The sequence below is a fragment of the Lathamus discolor genome, chromosome 15, assembly GCF_037157495.1.
Source record: "Lathamus discolor isolate bLatDis1 chromosome 15, bLatDis1.hap1, whole genome shotgun sequence".
NCBI lineage: Eukaryota > Metazoa > Chordata > Aves > Psittaciformes > Psittacidae > Lathamus > Lathamus discolor.
The window spans coordinates 5,765,696-5,782,759 of NC_088898.1; the positions used below are offsets into that span (position 1 = coordinate 5,765,696).

General features: G+C 48.5%; 1 protein-coding gene and 1 long non-coding RNA gene across 5 annotated transcripts; one reads left to right on the top strand and one right to left on the bottom strand.

The window, feature by feature from the left end:
* Nucleotides 1-9: 9 nt before the first annotated feature.
* Nucleotides 10-16,866, top strand: CRAT (carnitine O-acetyltransferase). Of its 3 annotated transcripts, XM_065695962.1 has the most exons (15): nucleotides 76-156; nucleotides 2,409-2,500; nucleotides 3,800-4,063; nucleotides 4,500-4,618; nucleotides 7,110-7,163; nucleotides 8,129-8,294; nucleotides 8,831-9,005; nucleotides 9,458-9,636; nucleotides 10,390-10,490; nucleotides 10,941-11,060; nucleotides 11,596-11,718; nucleotides 12,066-12,201; nucleotides 12,651-12,713; nucleotides 13,206-13,343; nucleotides 13,646-16,866. In XM_065695962.1, the coding sequence occupies exons 2-15, from the start codon at nucleotides 2,471-2,473 to the stop codon at nucleotides 13,859-13,861; spliced, it is 1,884 nt and encodes a 627-aa protein (XP_065552034.1). In that variant the 5' UTR covers nucleotides 76-156; nucleotides 2,409-2,470; the 3' UTR covers nucleotides 13,862-16,866. The 3 variants fall into 3 exon arrangements, with proteins under 3 accessions (XP_065552033.1, XP_065552034.1, XP_065552035.1); XM_065695961.1 differs by lacking the exon at nucleotides 2,409-2,500 and having other exon boundaries at nucleotides 10-156; XM_065695963.1 differs by lacking the exon at nucleotides 76-156 and having other exon boundaries at nucleotides 2,326-2,500.
* On the bottom strand, nucleotides 782-10,320 carry LOC136022524 (uncharacterized). Of its 2 annotated transcripts, none has more exons than XR_010616197.1 (3): nucleotides 8,755-10,320; nucleotides 2,606-4,668; nucleotides 782-1,304 (listed from the first exon to the last, which is right to left on the bottom strand). It is a non-coding gene; the product is annotated as an uncharacterized LOC136022524 (long non-coding RNA). The 2 variants fall into 2 exon arrangements; XR_010616196.1 differs by lacking the exon at nucleotides 8,755-10,320 and having other exon boundaries at nucleotides 2,606-4,030; nucleotides 4,530-8,536.
* Nucleotides 16,867-17,064: the final 198 nt, after the last annotated feature.

Below are 17,064 nucleotides of genomic sequence, written 5' to 3' on the forward strand. Positions count from 1 at the left end.
TTCACAAAGATGGCGGAACGGGCTTCGACCCTCTCCAAGATAGCGGCGGGTCGGCCCCGCCCCGTGGCGGCCGAGCGGGGCGGTGGCGCCCGGTGGTGCCGGTGTCCTTGCTGCGGGCGGCAGGCAGCTATGCTGGCCCGGGTGGCGAAGGCTGCGGTGAGTGCGGGGACCCCGCGCGGGGAGGACTCTGGGCGGTCCGAGATGGGGGGGGGGGGTGAGATGGCGGCCGGGCTGCGCAACCCGCGCCGGGAAGGAAGGGGCTGGCGGCGGCTGGGGGCTTCCCTGTGCGGCGCCCCCCCCCCGCACGGTGGCACGGGCCGGTTCCGCGGCGGGGCCTGCGCCGCCCCTTGAAGCCGGTTGAGGGGTGATGAGCTGCGGTCGGTCGCTGCTCCCAGGTAACGAGTGCCGGACAAGGGCCTCAAGCTGCGCCAGGGCAGGGTTAGATGGAGCTGAGGAACGATTCCTGCCCCAGAGGGTGCTCAGCATTGGAACAGGCTGCCCAGGGCAGGGCTGCAGGCACCGGCCCTGCAAGTGTGCACACGCCGTGGAGACGGGGCCTCAGTGCCATGGGGCAGGGGTGGCCGGGGCAGCGCTGGGGTAAGGGTTGGACTGGAGGAGCTTAACGGGCTTTTCCAGCCTGGTTCGTTCTATGAGGGAGGAGGTGGCTCCGCAGCTCTCCAAAGTTCACCCCAGCACGACCGTGTTGGTGCTCTTGGGTCCGGCCCCGCACCCTCAGCCTGGAGGAGAACCATGGCAGGGCTGTGTGGATGGAGGCGTTTCGCTCAGAGGATCTCGGTTGTGAGGAGCGGGGAGAGGGAGCCATGAGAGTGCTGCTTATCCGCGGGCAGGAGGGACACTGCTCCAGTGAACTTGGGCTCTTCAGTGGCTCGGTCACTAGAGACGGAGGGCTTGGGGCTGGGTGATGGCAAGGGACGCCCAAGGAGCAGCCATCTGTAGCTGCAAGCGTCGCCTTTAAAACATGACTGTCCCTGCAAGCAAGGGGAAGGCTACACATATAGCAGAGCTGTCAGCCCCACTCCTAAAGGAACTGTTTATTGCACTGATGGATCCCAGGGAGGAGAAGGCAGAGCGGGATGACAGCAGCTACGTGATGGATGGATGTGCTCCCGGAGACGCTTCCCGAGGGGCTGGTTGGCTCTGGGCTGGAGGGTAGTTCAGCTTCTAACTTCGAAGTAAAGAGACGAGCCCCTGCCATCTGACACCAGATATTGTAGCCATGCTGGGAATCGGGCACTGCCCCCAGCCACAGGCTGTAGGTGCACTTCCCACCAGCTCTGCAGGCTCTGGAAAAGGTCATCGCCGTGTTGGAACGTGGCTGGGGAGCGATGCCAGCCCGCGAGCTGCCCTGCTCCTGCCTGCACAGCCCGCTCTCTGCTGGTCTTGGTTTCCCTGCTGCTTTGGGGGGAGAGGTGGAGTAGCTGCTGCCTCTGTTCAGCTGCGATCCCTGTGCCTCTTCCCACCAAACACTTGAGTTTCACATCAAACCAACCAGAGGACGCAAAAGGGGAAAGGTACAAATGTGCTCCACGTTTTAACAATTGATTTGGTTTAGATTTTCCCTTTGGTAACAGGAAAAATCCAAAAATTGTTTGGGATCATCATACTTGACCTTAGGTATCATCATCTTGATCTTAAGACTAAGCTTGTTTACCCCACAGACACAAAGGAGGGGGTGATATTCCTCATGACTGCACACTTCTGGTGTTGCCCTGCTATAGAGATGCCTATTTTATTCTAAGGGATGACAATGCAGAACTGCCCAAAGCCTCCTCTTGCAATAATGGCCATGCATGAGGCATGAGGGTAGTTATGACACTGCCTTTTGCCCCAGAGTGAATGTGTTCCCATGTCCAACCAATCCTACACACCTACAGAGATGGTGGCTCATATCTGGCTCCTGCTGGAGAGCTGCCCTCCTCTGACACCCTCCAGCCACCTTTGCCTGAGCAACGGCCCTAAATTGCCCATCACCACAGCAGCTCATCCCATCCAGCGGCAGCCCACAGTGGCACGTGCTTCCAAGACACAGACTGGGGTCTCTCCTGCCTGATTGTCAGGCTTCTCTCACACCAGCCATGAAAACAGTCCTGGCAAAGGCTGAAGGAACAACATCACCAGCGCCTTCACTTCTGTCTGCCATGGCTGCAGGCCCAGAGCTATTGCTCAGCAAGAGACTCTGATGAGGAAGTACCAATGGGGCAGTGCAGGGCTGATGGTTGGTGGCCGTGGGAGGGTTCCTCAGAAAGGCGCCTTGGTGGCAGCTGATGCACGCTGATGGTCTGATTACCCCTGACCTCTCCTGGGCCTGGCCTTGAGCCCTCTGATCAGAGCAGCCACGTGGCAGTTTACTAATGAGGTGACGCCCTGCACGGGCACCACATTGTCAGGTGGAAGAGGAAACCGAGACAGGCAGAGAGAGAGCTTTACGGTCTTTTCTGGCCTACCAGCCATGGATAGGAAGCAGCAGCAAGCAGAGGAGGTACAGTATATGCCCACACTGCCAGCATTAACACCCTTTATTTCTTCCCAGCCCAGCTCTGCTTTCATGCTTCAGCAATTCCCCCTTCTCTCGTTCTTAACATACCTTCTCCAGACCTCAATCTCATAGTTCTGGGGTCTCAGTACCACGCAGAGGCTTTGTCACCTTGCAGATTTAGCTCCTTTCTTCTTCTCTGTGCTGGGAGGAGGTGGGGGGACAGCTATCTTCTCATTGCCTTGGAAATCAAAGGGAATATTCTCACTGGCTTTGCATCCTCCATTGCGTTGCAGTACATTGACAGTGCAAAGTCCAGAGTCCTGTTGGAGAATGTCCGATTCAGTGGATCCAGTAGAGGGGGAGGAGCAGAGGGAACTGAAAACCTTTGAAGTACAATTTAAACATCTTCATGCTGAAGATGAGCTTCACACATTGGTATTCTTTTGAGGGAAAACCGGCAAGCTCATTTCCTGGTTAGCAGCTGGGTTTGCTCCATTCCATTTCTCCACCCAGATAAATGGTATGGTGGTTTCTAAGGCTTCGGACTTGAGGAAGCAGTTTCCTGAACAACTCCCCCTGTTCCCTCTCCAAAGGCTCCTGGAATCTGGCCAGTCCCACACTGGTACAACTGAATGGCAGTTCTCTTGATATAGCTGGGTCCTCCAGGAACTGGGAGGTTCACCAGCATAAAGGAACATTGTCCCAAGGCAATATCACAGCCAGTCCTTCCCTGCCTGTCACTGGGATGTATGATCTCTGGCCAGTCAGGGAAGAGGCATTTTAATCCTGCCCCAAAATTACCTACGTTCTGCCTCCTCAAAGCCCAGTGCGTAGTTTGATTTGGCACATGGGTTCTGCTTAACTTTCTAGCTGTAGGCTGCTATAAGAAGGAATGGAACCATTTCTGACAGTAAGATGAATATTTCTTTCATGATTTACTTTCTTCCCAATCACCATGGGATGGAAGGGTTTGACTCGTCAAATGTATGGAGGCTCACAGCTGGAAAGGTGCCCAGGGAGTGGGAGATACATCATTATTTTGGCAGCATTTCCTCTGACAAGCTGAGAATTGGTATCTTGGGAGATCAAGTTTCCCTTTTGCAGCTTTGCTGGATGTCCTACAACCATCTGTAGCACACAGTCAGTAGACCTGTGCCTTGCTTTTGCACTTTGTGTGCTCTGCTTCCTGTGCAGAGACATCCATGTGCCTCAGAGAGGCTGGGCTGGATACTCCCAGATCCAGGTTATTTGCTACCACACGAGGGGGAAGTTTTGTCTTGACATTTGCTCTGTGCTCTGCAGGCCAGGCCTTGTGGCCTGCTGAAGCCAACAGCTTTAGGCAAGATCCCAGGCAGATTCCACGTCCATCAGGAAGCGCTGCCCCATCTCCCAGTGCCGCCGCTGCAGCAGACGCTGGACCGGTACCTGCTGGCTCTGGAGCCCATCATCAGCGAGGAGGAGCTGAACCACACGCAGGAGCTGGTGGCTGAGTTCTGCAAACCAGGAGGTGTCGGGGAGAGGCTGCAGAAAGGCCTGGAGAGAAGAGCCAAGAAAACAGAGAACTGGGTAGGTCAGGCCCCAGGCTCTGGTTGGGGAGGGTGTTACCCACACCTCTCCAATGTCATGGCTGCATCCACTGGCACCTCGGTTTTTATGGCATCACCTTCTGCTGCTGAGCTGTGCAAGCTCCTCACCAGCACTTGGGTGAGCAGAGAGATTTACGGCACAACAGGGAGTCACTGACCCTGTCTGTGGCTTCTGAAGCCTCTAACCTCTTAGCACCACACAGCTGCCCCAAGACGTTGAAGAAAAGCCTTTTCTCCAGCTCTGCACCAAGAGCCCCCACCTCCTTATTCAAGCCCCTCTCTACCCTTCCATGCGCAAAGCATAGAACTCAAACAGCTTGTTTGCAAAGTGGGGGCAGGATGCTGAGACTATTCAGCCAGGCTTGGGTCAGACAGCAGCAGCTGCCATACCTCCATGTCTCCTTTCTCCATCCCAGCTCTCAGACTGGTGGCTGAAGACAGCTTACCTGGAGTATCGCCTGCCCGTTGTGGTCCACTCCAGCCCAGGCGTGGTTTTACCCAAGCAAGATTTTCTGGATCGACAAGGTCAGCTCAGGTAAAGTCCTTTTCTGCTTCCCCCTAGGTTTCAGATGGGATGAGCTATCTCTGCTGGACAGGGAGGAGGGTATTTAGGCTGACTGGAAAAGAGAGTCATCATCATGTGGTCCCCAAGTTTGATAGCCAGCTGTGCTGTGCAAGAGGGCTGTACAGATAAGGAAGCTCCTGGTTGCACCAGACTAAGTATTTTGTCAAGGGGGAAAATCAGAGAGTCCAGTGGTTCAGGTACTAAACAGGGACTAAAAACCTATCTATCAGTCTTTGCTCTAGCACAGAAATTCATTGCAAGATGGACAAATCACAGCCTGGAGGCACTGTCAGGATTATCTCCCACACTGAAGACTAAGAGGCACTAAGATTGTGTGTGCAGTTAAAGGAGGCATGAAAAAGTAGCCCAGGTGCATAAGGGAGACCAACCAGGAATGCCTCTGGAGTTTGTGAGCTGATAGGGATGAGGGAGCCTCTGCAGGGACTGTCATTCAGCCTGTTCCTGCAGAGGACTGCCCCTGTTGTGCTGTTTCACTTGCTGTGATTCGTGGTTTGGGAAACTTAACACTGAGCAGCCCCTCCACTTGGACCTTTCCCTTGCAGTCAAACCCTGCTATATCCTCTCTTCCCTGTATTCTCCCTTTAATTTTTAACCACCATGACAAGTGTTAAACCCATCTGCAAAACTTTAGCACTGACCTTTATACAGCTTTACCTTTGCCACAGTTACCAGTCATCACTGCTCTGCAGATCAAAAGGGGAGCAGTGAGGCTGAGAACAAATCCTCCCTTCTACTTCCTTGGCTACACCTGAGAGGTGCCTTACAGGGACAGTGCAGGAGCAAACATCTTTGAAAGCTCTCGCTCATATTATTCACTCAGCTTACCCAAGCAGAAGATAAGATCTGGAGCAGTAGCAGTGCCCCAACCAGTGGAACTGAGCAGCTGCATAAGATTCTGGGCTCCTATGTAAAACACCATCTACATGCATGTTTGTATGGTTTGCAGCTGCAGGAAGAAGTTTGACAGCTTGCAACTAAAGCTGCAGAAACCAGAAGAAAAGTGTAGAAAGCAGAGTTCTCCATTCCTCAGTCTGGCCACACTGCTGGCTAAAATCATAGAATCATAGAATAGTTCGGGTTGGAAAGAACTTCAAGATCATCTAGTTCCAACCCCCCTGCCATGGGCAGGGACATCTCACACTAAACCATCCCACCCAAGGCTTTGTCCAACCTGGCCTTGAACACTGCCAGGGGTGGAGCACTCACAACCTTCCTGGGCAACCCATTCCAATGCCTCACCACCCTAACAGGAAAGAATTTCCTCCTTATATTCAATCTAAACTTCCCCTGTTTAAGTTTCAACCCATTACCCCTTGTCCTGTCACTACAGTCCCTAATGAAGTCCATCCCCAGCATCCCTATAGGCCCCCTTCAGATACGGGAAGGCTGCTATGAGGTCTAAATCTAAATCAAAATCTAAATCTAAATCAAGTCAATTCACTTCTGCCCCATCTGCCCTTCAATCCCTGCCTCTGCTCCCAGGCTGCTTGCTCTCTGGGAAGGAGCACAGGCTCTCACTGATGTTTCCCAGCTGTTTTACTGCCTCAGGATTTGCAATAAAGCTGGGAAATTGGGAAACTCTCTTGCAGGATGACTTGTTTGTTTAACAGCCCTCAGATTCTTGGAGTTACATCCTTTGATCTTCACTAGGGATGAGTAGGCTGAGCAAACCTACACAACACTGCCTGCAAATGCCAAATGCCTGCACCACTTTAAAGCCTTGAAGTTCAGCTGACTGCAACCTCTTGTCACAGTGACTTCCCACCTCCTATGTGTGGGTGAGAGCTCTTGGGTCAGAGTAGGCCAACCTGTCAGTTTGATGTGGCCTGTCCCAGCCTCCCTCCCTGCTGTGTTTATGTGGATCCTGGTGAGCACAACCCCTCAGTGGCAGCATGCGACATGCCTGCATTTGTTTCAGACCCCACAATGCCACAGGAGTGCTCTTCAGAGGTGTATTAGCAGCAGAACATTTATCAGGCAGGAACTAAGTCAGCAGTGGCAAGTTTTGGATGCGGGGAGATACAGCTGGGTCTTGGTTTGAAACACAGAGGTGGCCCCTGGCCAGGGAAGAGCAGAAATCCCCTTTTCTTGGTGCTATTTTAATGCTAAGACTCAGGATAAAATCACATCAGTAAAAAATGCTGCTGTTAAAGGGTCGTGCATCTGGACTGAACCCTGAGTTCTTGAAAGTTGTCCAGAGTTCCTTGGTTATACAGCAAGATACAGTAAAGAAAGTTGTACATAGTAGGACTGTTAAGCAATCTCAAACCATAACCTCAGAGTGGCTGCATCAACTAACCAGAGATGAGCACAGCAGGGGCTGGGCAGAAAGGCTGAGCTGTGTAAGGAGCAGAGAGCAGCCCTGCAGACCTCCCAGCTCCTCCTTCAGCCCTGGATGTTCTGTTTGAATCTTAACTTGTCACGTTTGGTATTTTTCCAGGTTTGCTGCCAAGCTGATTGAGGGCATCTTGGATTTCAAGTCCATGATTGACAAGTGAGTTAGTGACCCTCCTGGCTGCTCATGTGTTCCTGTCAGAGGCTGAACCTAGTCCATAAATCTCCCTTCCAAATAGGAAGGCAAGAGAAGACAGCATGCATTTGAAATGAGATACTGCAACCAACATCACCACAACTGGAAAAAAGCAAACTTAACTTTGGTTTCTTCACCTTCTCTGTTTACCTTAATACTTCCATTGGCACGTGTATATGCTTAGAGGGAGCGAGCCTGGCTGACAGTTCTGAACAGCGACATGCTTCTGTCTGCCCACAGAACAAGTTACAGCTCAGGCAGTGGTACCTGCTCCTCTGGGTTTGGGTTTGCTGTATGTCATCTCCCAGTCAGATGAGATGAGCTTTAAAGAAACTTATTCCTCCTCACCCTTTTTCTTTCTGATCACCCTAACTCTGCTAAATAAGCCTTAGTTATGTTCCAAAAATACGTTTACCAATGTATTACCAACATCACACCTTTACATCCAAATTCAGATGAGGCTCAGGGCTAGCACTGGAAAGGGCAGTTGGAATATGACTGCTGAAGTGATCCATCGAGTCCCAGTCTAGTTCGTGAGTCACACTAAGACACTCACCTCACAAAATTACAGCCGAAAACCTCTTTGTGCCATTTCACAGGAAACAAGCACATCTCCCAGTATATACTGCCCTGGATTCTTTGCTGGTGTATGCTAAGCTATGTAGCAGGTCCAGAGATCTTTTACTGTGGTGTTACAGAGAGGAAATGAAAGGACAGCAAACAGACATCATTTGTAGCCCCTAGTAAGGAAGGTGGGAGGAATGGGAAAGGACAGACCCTTTTTATACCATCAGCACCAACACGTTTAGGTCTTGCTGGAGCAGGTGACAGCAGCTGCATGGCTGAGCCTGTTCTCTCTTGTGCTGGGAGTGCAAACCTGACTGATCTCTTTTTCCTCCCCCTTCCTCCTTACCTTGCTGTGTCTCCAGTGAGACCCTTCCAGTGGACTACATGGGTGGGAAGCCCCTGTGCATGAACCAGTACTACCATATCCTCTCATCCTGCCGCATCCCCGGACCCAAGCGGGACAGCATCGTCAACTATGCCAAAGGCAAGAGCCAGTCCAGACACATGACAGTGGTTCACAACTTCCAGGTATGGTGAGCTCTCGAGGGGTGTTTAGAGGCAGGTGTCCCTTTCTGCTAGGGGTGGTCCCGAGGAAAGGGAACAGCAAGGTTTGCCTCACCAGGGATTTATTCCTGCTCCCTTTATCCTGTTTGGCCAACAGCTGGGATTGCCATGCGTGTGCAACAGACTATGAGGCAGAAAACCACTCTCTTCCTGGCTCCTGTCCCTGCAATTCCTGTCTCTCAATGCTTAGAGACCATGTCTGGAATTGGAAACGGGAAGCAGAAATTGAATAACAGACCCTACCACAGCTGAGTCTCAGAAACAGAAACTGCTCACATGTTTCAGCCCTTATTACCATGGCTTCTGAGCTGCTTAAAACTGAACTGTATTTATAGCCTGTAAGGGAGGTTGGACTTGGGTCTCTCAATTCTGAGCATCCTTTCAAAGGTCTGGTTACAAGCGAAGTTCTTAGATCAGGTCTTACCTTCTCAAGGAGGCTGGGCAATGAAGATCATCTCTCATGTTCTGTCTCTGTCCTTGTCCACTCTTCTTCCTTTCAGTTCTTTGAGCTGGATGTTTACAACAGTGATGGAAGTCCCCTTACTACTGACCAGATCTTCGTTCAGCTGGAGAAGATATGGAACACCTCCCTCCAAACAAACAAAGAACCTGTTGGGATCCTCACCACCAACCACCGAAACAGCTGGGCAAAAGCCTACAACAACCTTCTGAAAGGTCTGTGGAGCCCCTAACATGCAAGCCCCTAACTTGAACTACCAACCTCACTGCTGTGCTCTGCTCCATTCTCTCCTTTGGAAGCTTGTTCTGGACAGATAAGGAGCTTTTCACCTCAAAGCAGCAATGTGATTTCATTGCAAAGTATGGGTATTTTTGGTTTGGAAGGTACACAGGTGAAGTCTGAGACCTGACATCCCAGAGTGTGTCACCTTGCACATGGGTGGGATGCGAGAAATGTAAAAATAGGAGGGTGAGTGCAGCACACTCACATTTATAACAACCCAGCTGGCTACAGTATGGGTAACTATATACCCCTAGGCAACCAGTATTTCATTGAGGTACAACAGGAATCCTGCAGTGGGTCCTTCAAACCTGCGCTTTCAAATTTCAACCTCCCTCCAATGTTTTTCCCACTCCCTTTCCTCATGTGCTGTTCATTTCTCCCCCAGATAAGACCAACAAGGAATCCGTGCGTGCGATTGAGAAGAGCATTTGCACTATCTGCCTGGATGCACCTATGCCACGCGTGTCTGAGGACACCTACAAGAGCTCCGTGGCTGCTCAGATGCTGCATGGAGGAGGCAGTCGCTTGAACAGTGGGAACCGATGGTTCGACAAAACCATCCAAGTAAGTGCTGATGCTCTAAAGATGCTGATGACATGGTCAGGAGGAGCTGCTGCTTCTTGAGGCTACAAAGGTCCAAGAAATCCCAGAAGCCTTTTGCAGGAGAGTTCTCCTATCAAGAGTGTATCTCATAGGGGAGACGAGGTGTGGTGGCTGACAGCATGAGATCCTACGGTTTTCCCTTGCAGTCACCACAAGCACTCATTCTGCCTCAGGAACTTTTGTTTCTTTTGCTGCCTCTGCCCACGCTTACTCAGTGCAGCAGTTCTTTGTGTTCCTTGTAAATCAATGTGCTGCCTGCGGTGAACAATGCCTCATCTGCTTGGAGGCAGCTCCAACGTAGGGAGGGATGTGCCTTGTATCTCCTCGAGGCTTTGTCACTTCTCTTTCTGCCAGAAGCTGCCCAATGGCATTTTGTTTTGTTATTTCCAACACAAGCTGCCATCCCACAGCATCCCTCTGATCTCTTCTCTACTCAGTCTTGTCAAGAGCCTTCAACAGCAGCTGCTCTTCAAGCTTACCCTTCATTAATTGGTGTGTCCTGGCTTGTGGATAGCAGCAATGGTACTTTTAAAGATTCTTCTCCTATCTGTTGAACTCTTTGTAATGTTTTCAGCTATTTTGTTCCTATTTGGAAGTCTTCATTGATGGGATAAAACTTAGATGTTCCAGCTGATTGAAAAGTGACAGTAAATCAACTCCTGCTTCACACACTGCGTGCCTGTCCTCAACACTGGCCTCTCTTGCTTCTCTCAGTTCATCATTGCTGAAGATGGCTCCTGTGGTCTTGTATATGAGCATGCTCCAGCTGAAGGCCCTCCCATCGTTGCTCTTCTGGATCACATTGTGGAATACACGTGAGTCCTGCCTCCTCTACTTTACCCTAGCATTGGAGATGGTTTAAAACCACCTACTCCCCAAGAACATACCTCTTCACAGCCCACCCCCAGGGAACTTGTTCTGGAGGAAGGGTAATGGTTGCTCATTAGGTAGTGCAGTTCTTGTGTCAGTGATGAGAAACAAGTGGCCAGGCTGCTCAGGTAAGTTTTGCTGCTGCTTGCATACTCAGGAATGGCAGAGTGAACAGGACTTTCACCTGGGAGAGGTGTTTCCTTTGGGCAGAAGGCACAGAAGTTTCATTCACACCCTTCAAAAAACCACTATAATGGCACCATGAGGAATTTTGCAGCCTGTGACTGTTATCACAAGGTGCTAGCAGAGATCTGTGCATTTCTACCCAGGTCCAGGTGTGCTTAGTGGAGCCTCATGTTAAAGGTCTGGTTCAGCACACCCATTTCTCTCTGCAGGAAGAAACCCAAGCTGGTAAAATCACCCGTGACTCCTTTGCCAATGCCCAAAAAGCTGCGGTTTAACATTACCCCAGAAATCAAGAATGACATAGAGAAGGCAAAGCAGGACCTCAACATGTAAGTACAAAGCTGTGGAGAGGTCTGGTGAGTGACTGAGGGAATCATTCACGTTCCCCTTATGAACATGTGAGTGGTTTAAGTGAGACACTCATTTCAATGAGGCACTCACTCAATCCCCACTGCAGCCAGGGATTTTTCCCAGTGACTTCTTGAGTCAGCAGCACTGAAACCTATCTGAAAAGGACACTAAAGCCACAAGCTAGGAATAAAGTCAAAGGTGCTGGAAAGGGGCAGTTATTGATCCATCCCATTTACTGAGAATGAGGAAGGCTTTACTGGGTTTAACTAGGGATACTGGAGCATGAACACACACAGAAGCCCATCTGACCTAGTGAAGATTTTCAGCAGTGGCCAAAACCACCTCATCTCCATCATGCTGCTTGAACAAATCCGTGTGCGATGAAGCTCTCTGTCCCTATGTAGTCCAGATCCAGATGGCCCATTTTGTCTGAACCTTGCGAAAGCAAATGCCCATCTTTGTTACAAGAACAAGCAACACGCAAAGGAGCACCCTCTCCTTCTTTCCTTGCAGGTTGGTCGAAGACCTGGATATCAAAGTCATGGTCTTTCATCAGTTTGGGAAAGACTTCCCCAAGTCAGAGAAGATAAGTCCTGATGCTTTTATCCAGTTGGCCTTGCAGCTAGCGTATTACAGGTAAGACCAATCGGTATCTTCACCACCTCTTCAGTATCAAACATGTAAGCTTCATAAAGGCAGCACAGACAAGTCTCCCACAGGCTGCTAAGGCCTGCTTCCGAAGTCCTGTGTTTTCTCCATGCATAGGGACTGAACAGCAGATCTCTTGTGGCAGCTGCCAAACAATAGGTGAGATGTACCCCTCTGTGCCTGTTCAGTCATAGCAAGGAAGCATCCGAAGTCAGCTGTCAAAGGGATTCACTCATATGAAGTCTTCCCCTTCTCCCTTAGTTCCTCTGCTTTTCTCCCGTGGCCATTTCCCTCAGGACAGACTCACTCCTGTGACTTCCTTCTCCACCTTTCAGGATGTACGGCCATTCCTGTGCCACCTACGAGAGCGCATCCCTGCGGATGTTCCGCCTGGGCCGCACAGACACCATCCGCTCCACTTCTGTGGCCTCCCTGAAGTTTGTGCAGTCAATGGACAGCCCTGACAAATCGGTGAGGACTGAAGTGGAATCAGAGGACTCCACAAAAAGAGCAAAGCTGCTGACATGGCTCACCCTATGGTAGTTGTTTCAGCTAAACAGACCAGCAGCCCGTGTGAAGTTAACCTAAAACTTAGTATTGGGTTTCCTTTGGCTTTCCTTTCACATGTATTGAAAGCCTGGGAGACAACATGTGGACATTTCTAATCCCACCAAAAAGTAGTGTGTCCCTTCTAAAAGTCTGTTCAGCTACTCAGACCAAGTTCTGCTGCTGACAGATGGAGAGCTCCATTCAGAATGAAGTAATGCAGACCTAATGATGTAAATCTAGTCTAAGATCTTAATATATATGTATCTATATCTTAATATATTCACACAAGAAATGCCTCCATCAGAGAGGAACAGCCAAAATGAGATTTTCATCCTGCAGAAAAACTTACATACAGGTCTGTGTGTTCTCAGGACCAGGAGAAAGCCAACTTGCTGAGGAGAGCTATCCAGGCCCACAGGGAGTATACTGATATGGTGAGTCTCTGCACCAAGACTCGGGGTTTTATCTAGCAGATGAGGGTTCTGGTGAAAGATTTGACGCAGCAATGTGGCTATTAGTGCTGATCATAGGTCTCAGTTCAATCTGAGAATGCTCTAGGCCACAGACTGAATCCTCTCTAACTAGTGGTTCAAGTGTCTCTTGTGACTGACCTGAAAGAGAGAAACAAATATGAACACAGCTTCTGTTCTCACTATCACTGTTGCTGATAAATGCCAAAGTTGCACGAGGACCCCTTAAAACAGAGGGACCCCATAGGCAGGGACTTAAAGCTTGGTTCCACTGCTGTGTTTTAATTTCAGAGTCCTTACAAGCAAGACTTATAGTCCTAAAGGCAGGACCAAGTTTCCTCCTACCTTTAAGTACTTAGAGATTTTCAGAAGTGTTCTGCTCTTTAACCCAGAGAAATGGATAGTTTTGCTCACTTGCTGCTAAACAGGCTTTCATGTAGCCTTCTTTCCTTCCAGGCAGTAAGGGGCAATGCAATAGACCGCCACCTGTTAGGCTTGAAGCTTCAAGCTATCGAGGACCTAGTGAGCATACCTGAACTGTTCATGGACACAGCATATGCTATTGCAATGCACTTCAACCTCTCCACCAGCCAGGTAGGACTCATCCAAAGCAAAGACAGAAATGCTCTCTCTCTTCATTGCCTTTCTTCTCCACATTTCTCCTTCATTCCCTTCTGTTAGCAACTAATCTCCATTTAGAGCCAGAAATTTTTAAGCCTGCTACCAATGAAGTTGGAGATGTGATTACAGCTGCCACAGTCCCTCTCAGCCCTGCAAAAAGAATAGCGTAACCCAAGCCAAGATCACCCAGAGCAGCAGTTTCTGCTGCTGTTGACAGAGCTGGTAGCATGTGATGGCTCTGACTGGTTCAGTTTTTAATTGCATTGTCTCCACAGGTCCCAGCAAAGACAGACTGCGTGATGTGTTTTGGCCCCGTGGTTCCAGATGGCTATGGAATCTGTTATAACCCTATGGATGAACATATCAACTTTGCAATTTCTGCATTCAACAGCTGTGCTGACACAAACGCAGCCCGTATGGCACATTACCTTGAGAAAGCACTGCTAGACATGAGGGTCTTGCTCCAGTCTGCTCCTAGATCCAAACTGTAAGAGGCAAACTTAATGCAAAGCCCCCACATTAAAGGGGCAATCCCTTGTGCACTGAATTTCCCAGTTCCTGATTGAGGGGACAGTTTGCACTGGAACCTATGAAGGCATCTACCATTTATTTTCAGCAAGAGGTTGCAGAACAGTGACCCACAGATACTAACTCTGTGGGGAGGCAAAACTGACTGGTCCTCTCCCATCAATGCAAAGTGCACCTTTGTGTCCTCAAAGAGGACTGAAAATAAGAGTTTTATGGAACCTGCTGTAAAGGAAACCAGAAAGCACAGTCCTTACCAGTATCCAGACCCACTGCGTGAGGAAGGCAGTTCTCCAAGAAAAGCAGGGAATGTTTATTATATGATGGGATTGCTGCAGCACATCTTTTTGCTGGTTTAGTCTTCTGAAGAGTGCAATGTCTTTCACACTTGACTGAAGGTTTTTCTGCTGCTCTAGCACAACTTCCACCATTGAACTTTGGCAAGGGGAGAAAGAAGCCCTTAAAGTCAGAGCAGATCCAATCCCATTAGAGTGCACTGCACTACTTATCCTAGGCACTCCAACCATTACATGTTTTACAAGCTTGGGAATGTCCCCTTCCCCTCAGTTTCAGGATGCTGGGATGTGCTTTCTGCTGCACTGACCCTATTTACAACAGATACCATTTGCTACAAACTCAGGTGGGGTTTTGTTGTTGTTGTTGCTGTTCTGGGCTATCTGTTAAGCTTGCTTTGTGGTCCTGGCTATGGATCTTCAAGCTCAGTGTAAAGTCTTATCCCCACAGAGCTTCTAGAAGACCTCTCTCCCACATTTTGCTAGCTTTGGCTTTATGTTCCTTAATATCCGCAGAGATGAGAAGAGATTGCCTATGCATTTAGCAGGCCACTTGCTTCATTGTACCTTCCTTTGGAATGCAGAAAAGATTCTGGCCTTCTGTTCAGTAGCCAGAGGCCCCATGCCTTGCCTCCTTCAGGGCACACACATTAACACAATGTGGTTTTATACCTTGCTTTCAGAAACAACCTATTTGTGCATAATGAGTTATATCTTGGTTGTGGACAAATAAGAACATTTCTGATCAGGAATTCCAGAACATAACTTCCATTTCTGGCCACTGAGTTCAAATCTATTAGAGCCAAGAGAAAACCAGGTGCAGAATCCCCCTTCTTTCACACCCCTCTGCTTTAACAAGGCAGGAAAGTCTTAGAAAGCAGGAAGAAAGCTGAGAACTTGGTCACTGTAGATGTTTGTGCACTGTGGCAGCCACTGTTCCTGCAGTAACAGTACACCACTCTTGGAGTTCTTCCTTACTGCACCTCACATTTGTGCCAGCTCTGTTCTGTGACAGAACTCATGATGGCACTTCCACGTTCAGCTGACAAACTCAAGACTATGTTGAGATTCTGTAGAAACATACAATTGCAGCATACAAGTTTTTGTAAGTGCTGTTTCCAATGAATGTACCAGAATCCAAGCCCCTGACTACTTTTATTTAGCAAAACCATATGGTAACGAGGAATTCTAGTGCTATTTCTGCAACAGGAATTTTACATTTCAATTGCACACCCTTCAGCAAGTGGCTGCTGGGACATCACCCTAAACTAGAAGCATTGGCAGTCAGATGGCCTGTTTTGGTAACAGGGAAGTGTTTGATCATACTGCTTTCCTGATCATAGAACAACAAGGGACATGATCAAAGTGCCTTGGGGAACACACATGAAAAAATTTGCACTAAACATCTTTAAAGTAAGAAAACTCATTCTAATTTCCTTCTTGAAAAACACAAACCAACACAACCGCATTTTTTTTTCCCTAAAAGGATGTTATTTCAAAGCTTCTATCTTAAACCTTAAAAAAAGGAAAATTTAACTGAAACTCACCTGCACAGCCAGTGATTGTATGAACTGCCACTTTCACATCATCTACATGGATTTAGTTGATCTTTTAGAAGAATCCTGAATGGAGTAAGATAGTCTAAAATCAACCCAATAGGAGCACTGCAGACCTGCAAGCAAACCTCTGCTCTGTTGGCTTCACTGTACAAATCAGACTGAAAACTGCAAGAGGATACTCAGTATTATCAAAACAGAAGTGTGTAAATACTACATAAAAGACCAGACCTTGCTGGGATAACATCTGGATTTATGGAGCCTTTTACATTGAAAGAATACTCATTTTTGCCAAAGTGATCCTCTCCCCATACTGAATCAAACCCTGTTGCTAAGGGAGGAGTTATTTTTCCCTGTCTGCAGTGTCTTCAACCACTGATGCTACGGTATTTATCACTTTAAATATTTGAGACTGGCCCTTTGCAGCTTCTGTCTCAAAGGGGAAGGCTCTCAAAGGAAAGTGCCTATAAAGATTAAGGAGAAGTATGTGCTGCTGTGACTGTATCTCAGAAGATGGGATTGATCTTTTCTGGATCTAAATCTGGATATCCCACATCCCACTAGCTTCAGCAGAGCACAGCTGCAAGAAGCAGACTATCACACCAGAAGAGATACAAGATTCATGAACCACTCAATGCATCCTTAATGATATACAGAGCTGAAATTCAGATGAATGAAGCTGATTTTTTAAGTGCTTGAAAGGACACTAAAACCATTGCAAGGTTTTTTCCTTTATAAAGTCTTTTCTTGTTGTACAAGTTCTAAAATGCGATGTTCTGATTCATACCTTCTTGATGTTTTTCAGTGTTGACTTCTTGAATACTGTTCTCCCTGTTTCTGATTGTTTTATGAAGAGATGCCCATTGTCTTAACAGCACATTAAGTACAAAAGAAAACCACAAGTTGCAGGAAAATAACTGATTTGGAGCAAATAAGCTGAAAATAGTCAGATAACTCTTGGGGTATGAGTGCAATTTATGCCACAGCCTGGTAGTCTTGCATGCTTTGCTGTTAGCTGTGTTAAATACTGTTTTGGTTGTTGTAATCCATGTCATGCAAAGTTTCAAACTGTTCTTTGAATAAGCTGCAAACACAATAAACAGATAAAATGCTACAAAAAAAGGCTTAAATCTCCTTAGACACTGCAGAAGTTGCATAACCAGCCTTATGGGAGGATGTTGGTGCAGGGACAGCAAGAACAGTGAACCACAGCATTCTGTCACCTTCCTTTTATTGTCTTAATATCTCCATCCAGCCCCCTTGAGTACAGGGGAGGAATAGAAAGCATCTGCTTGCAAAGCCACATATTCCAAAGAAAAT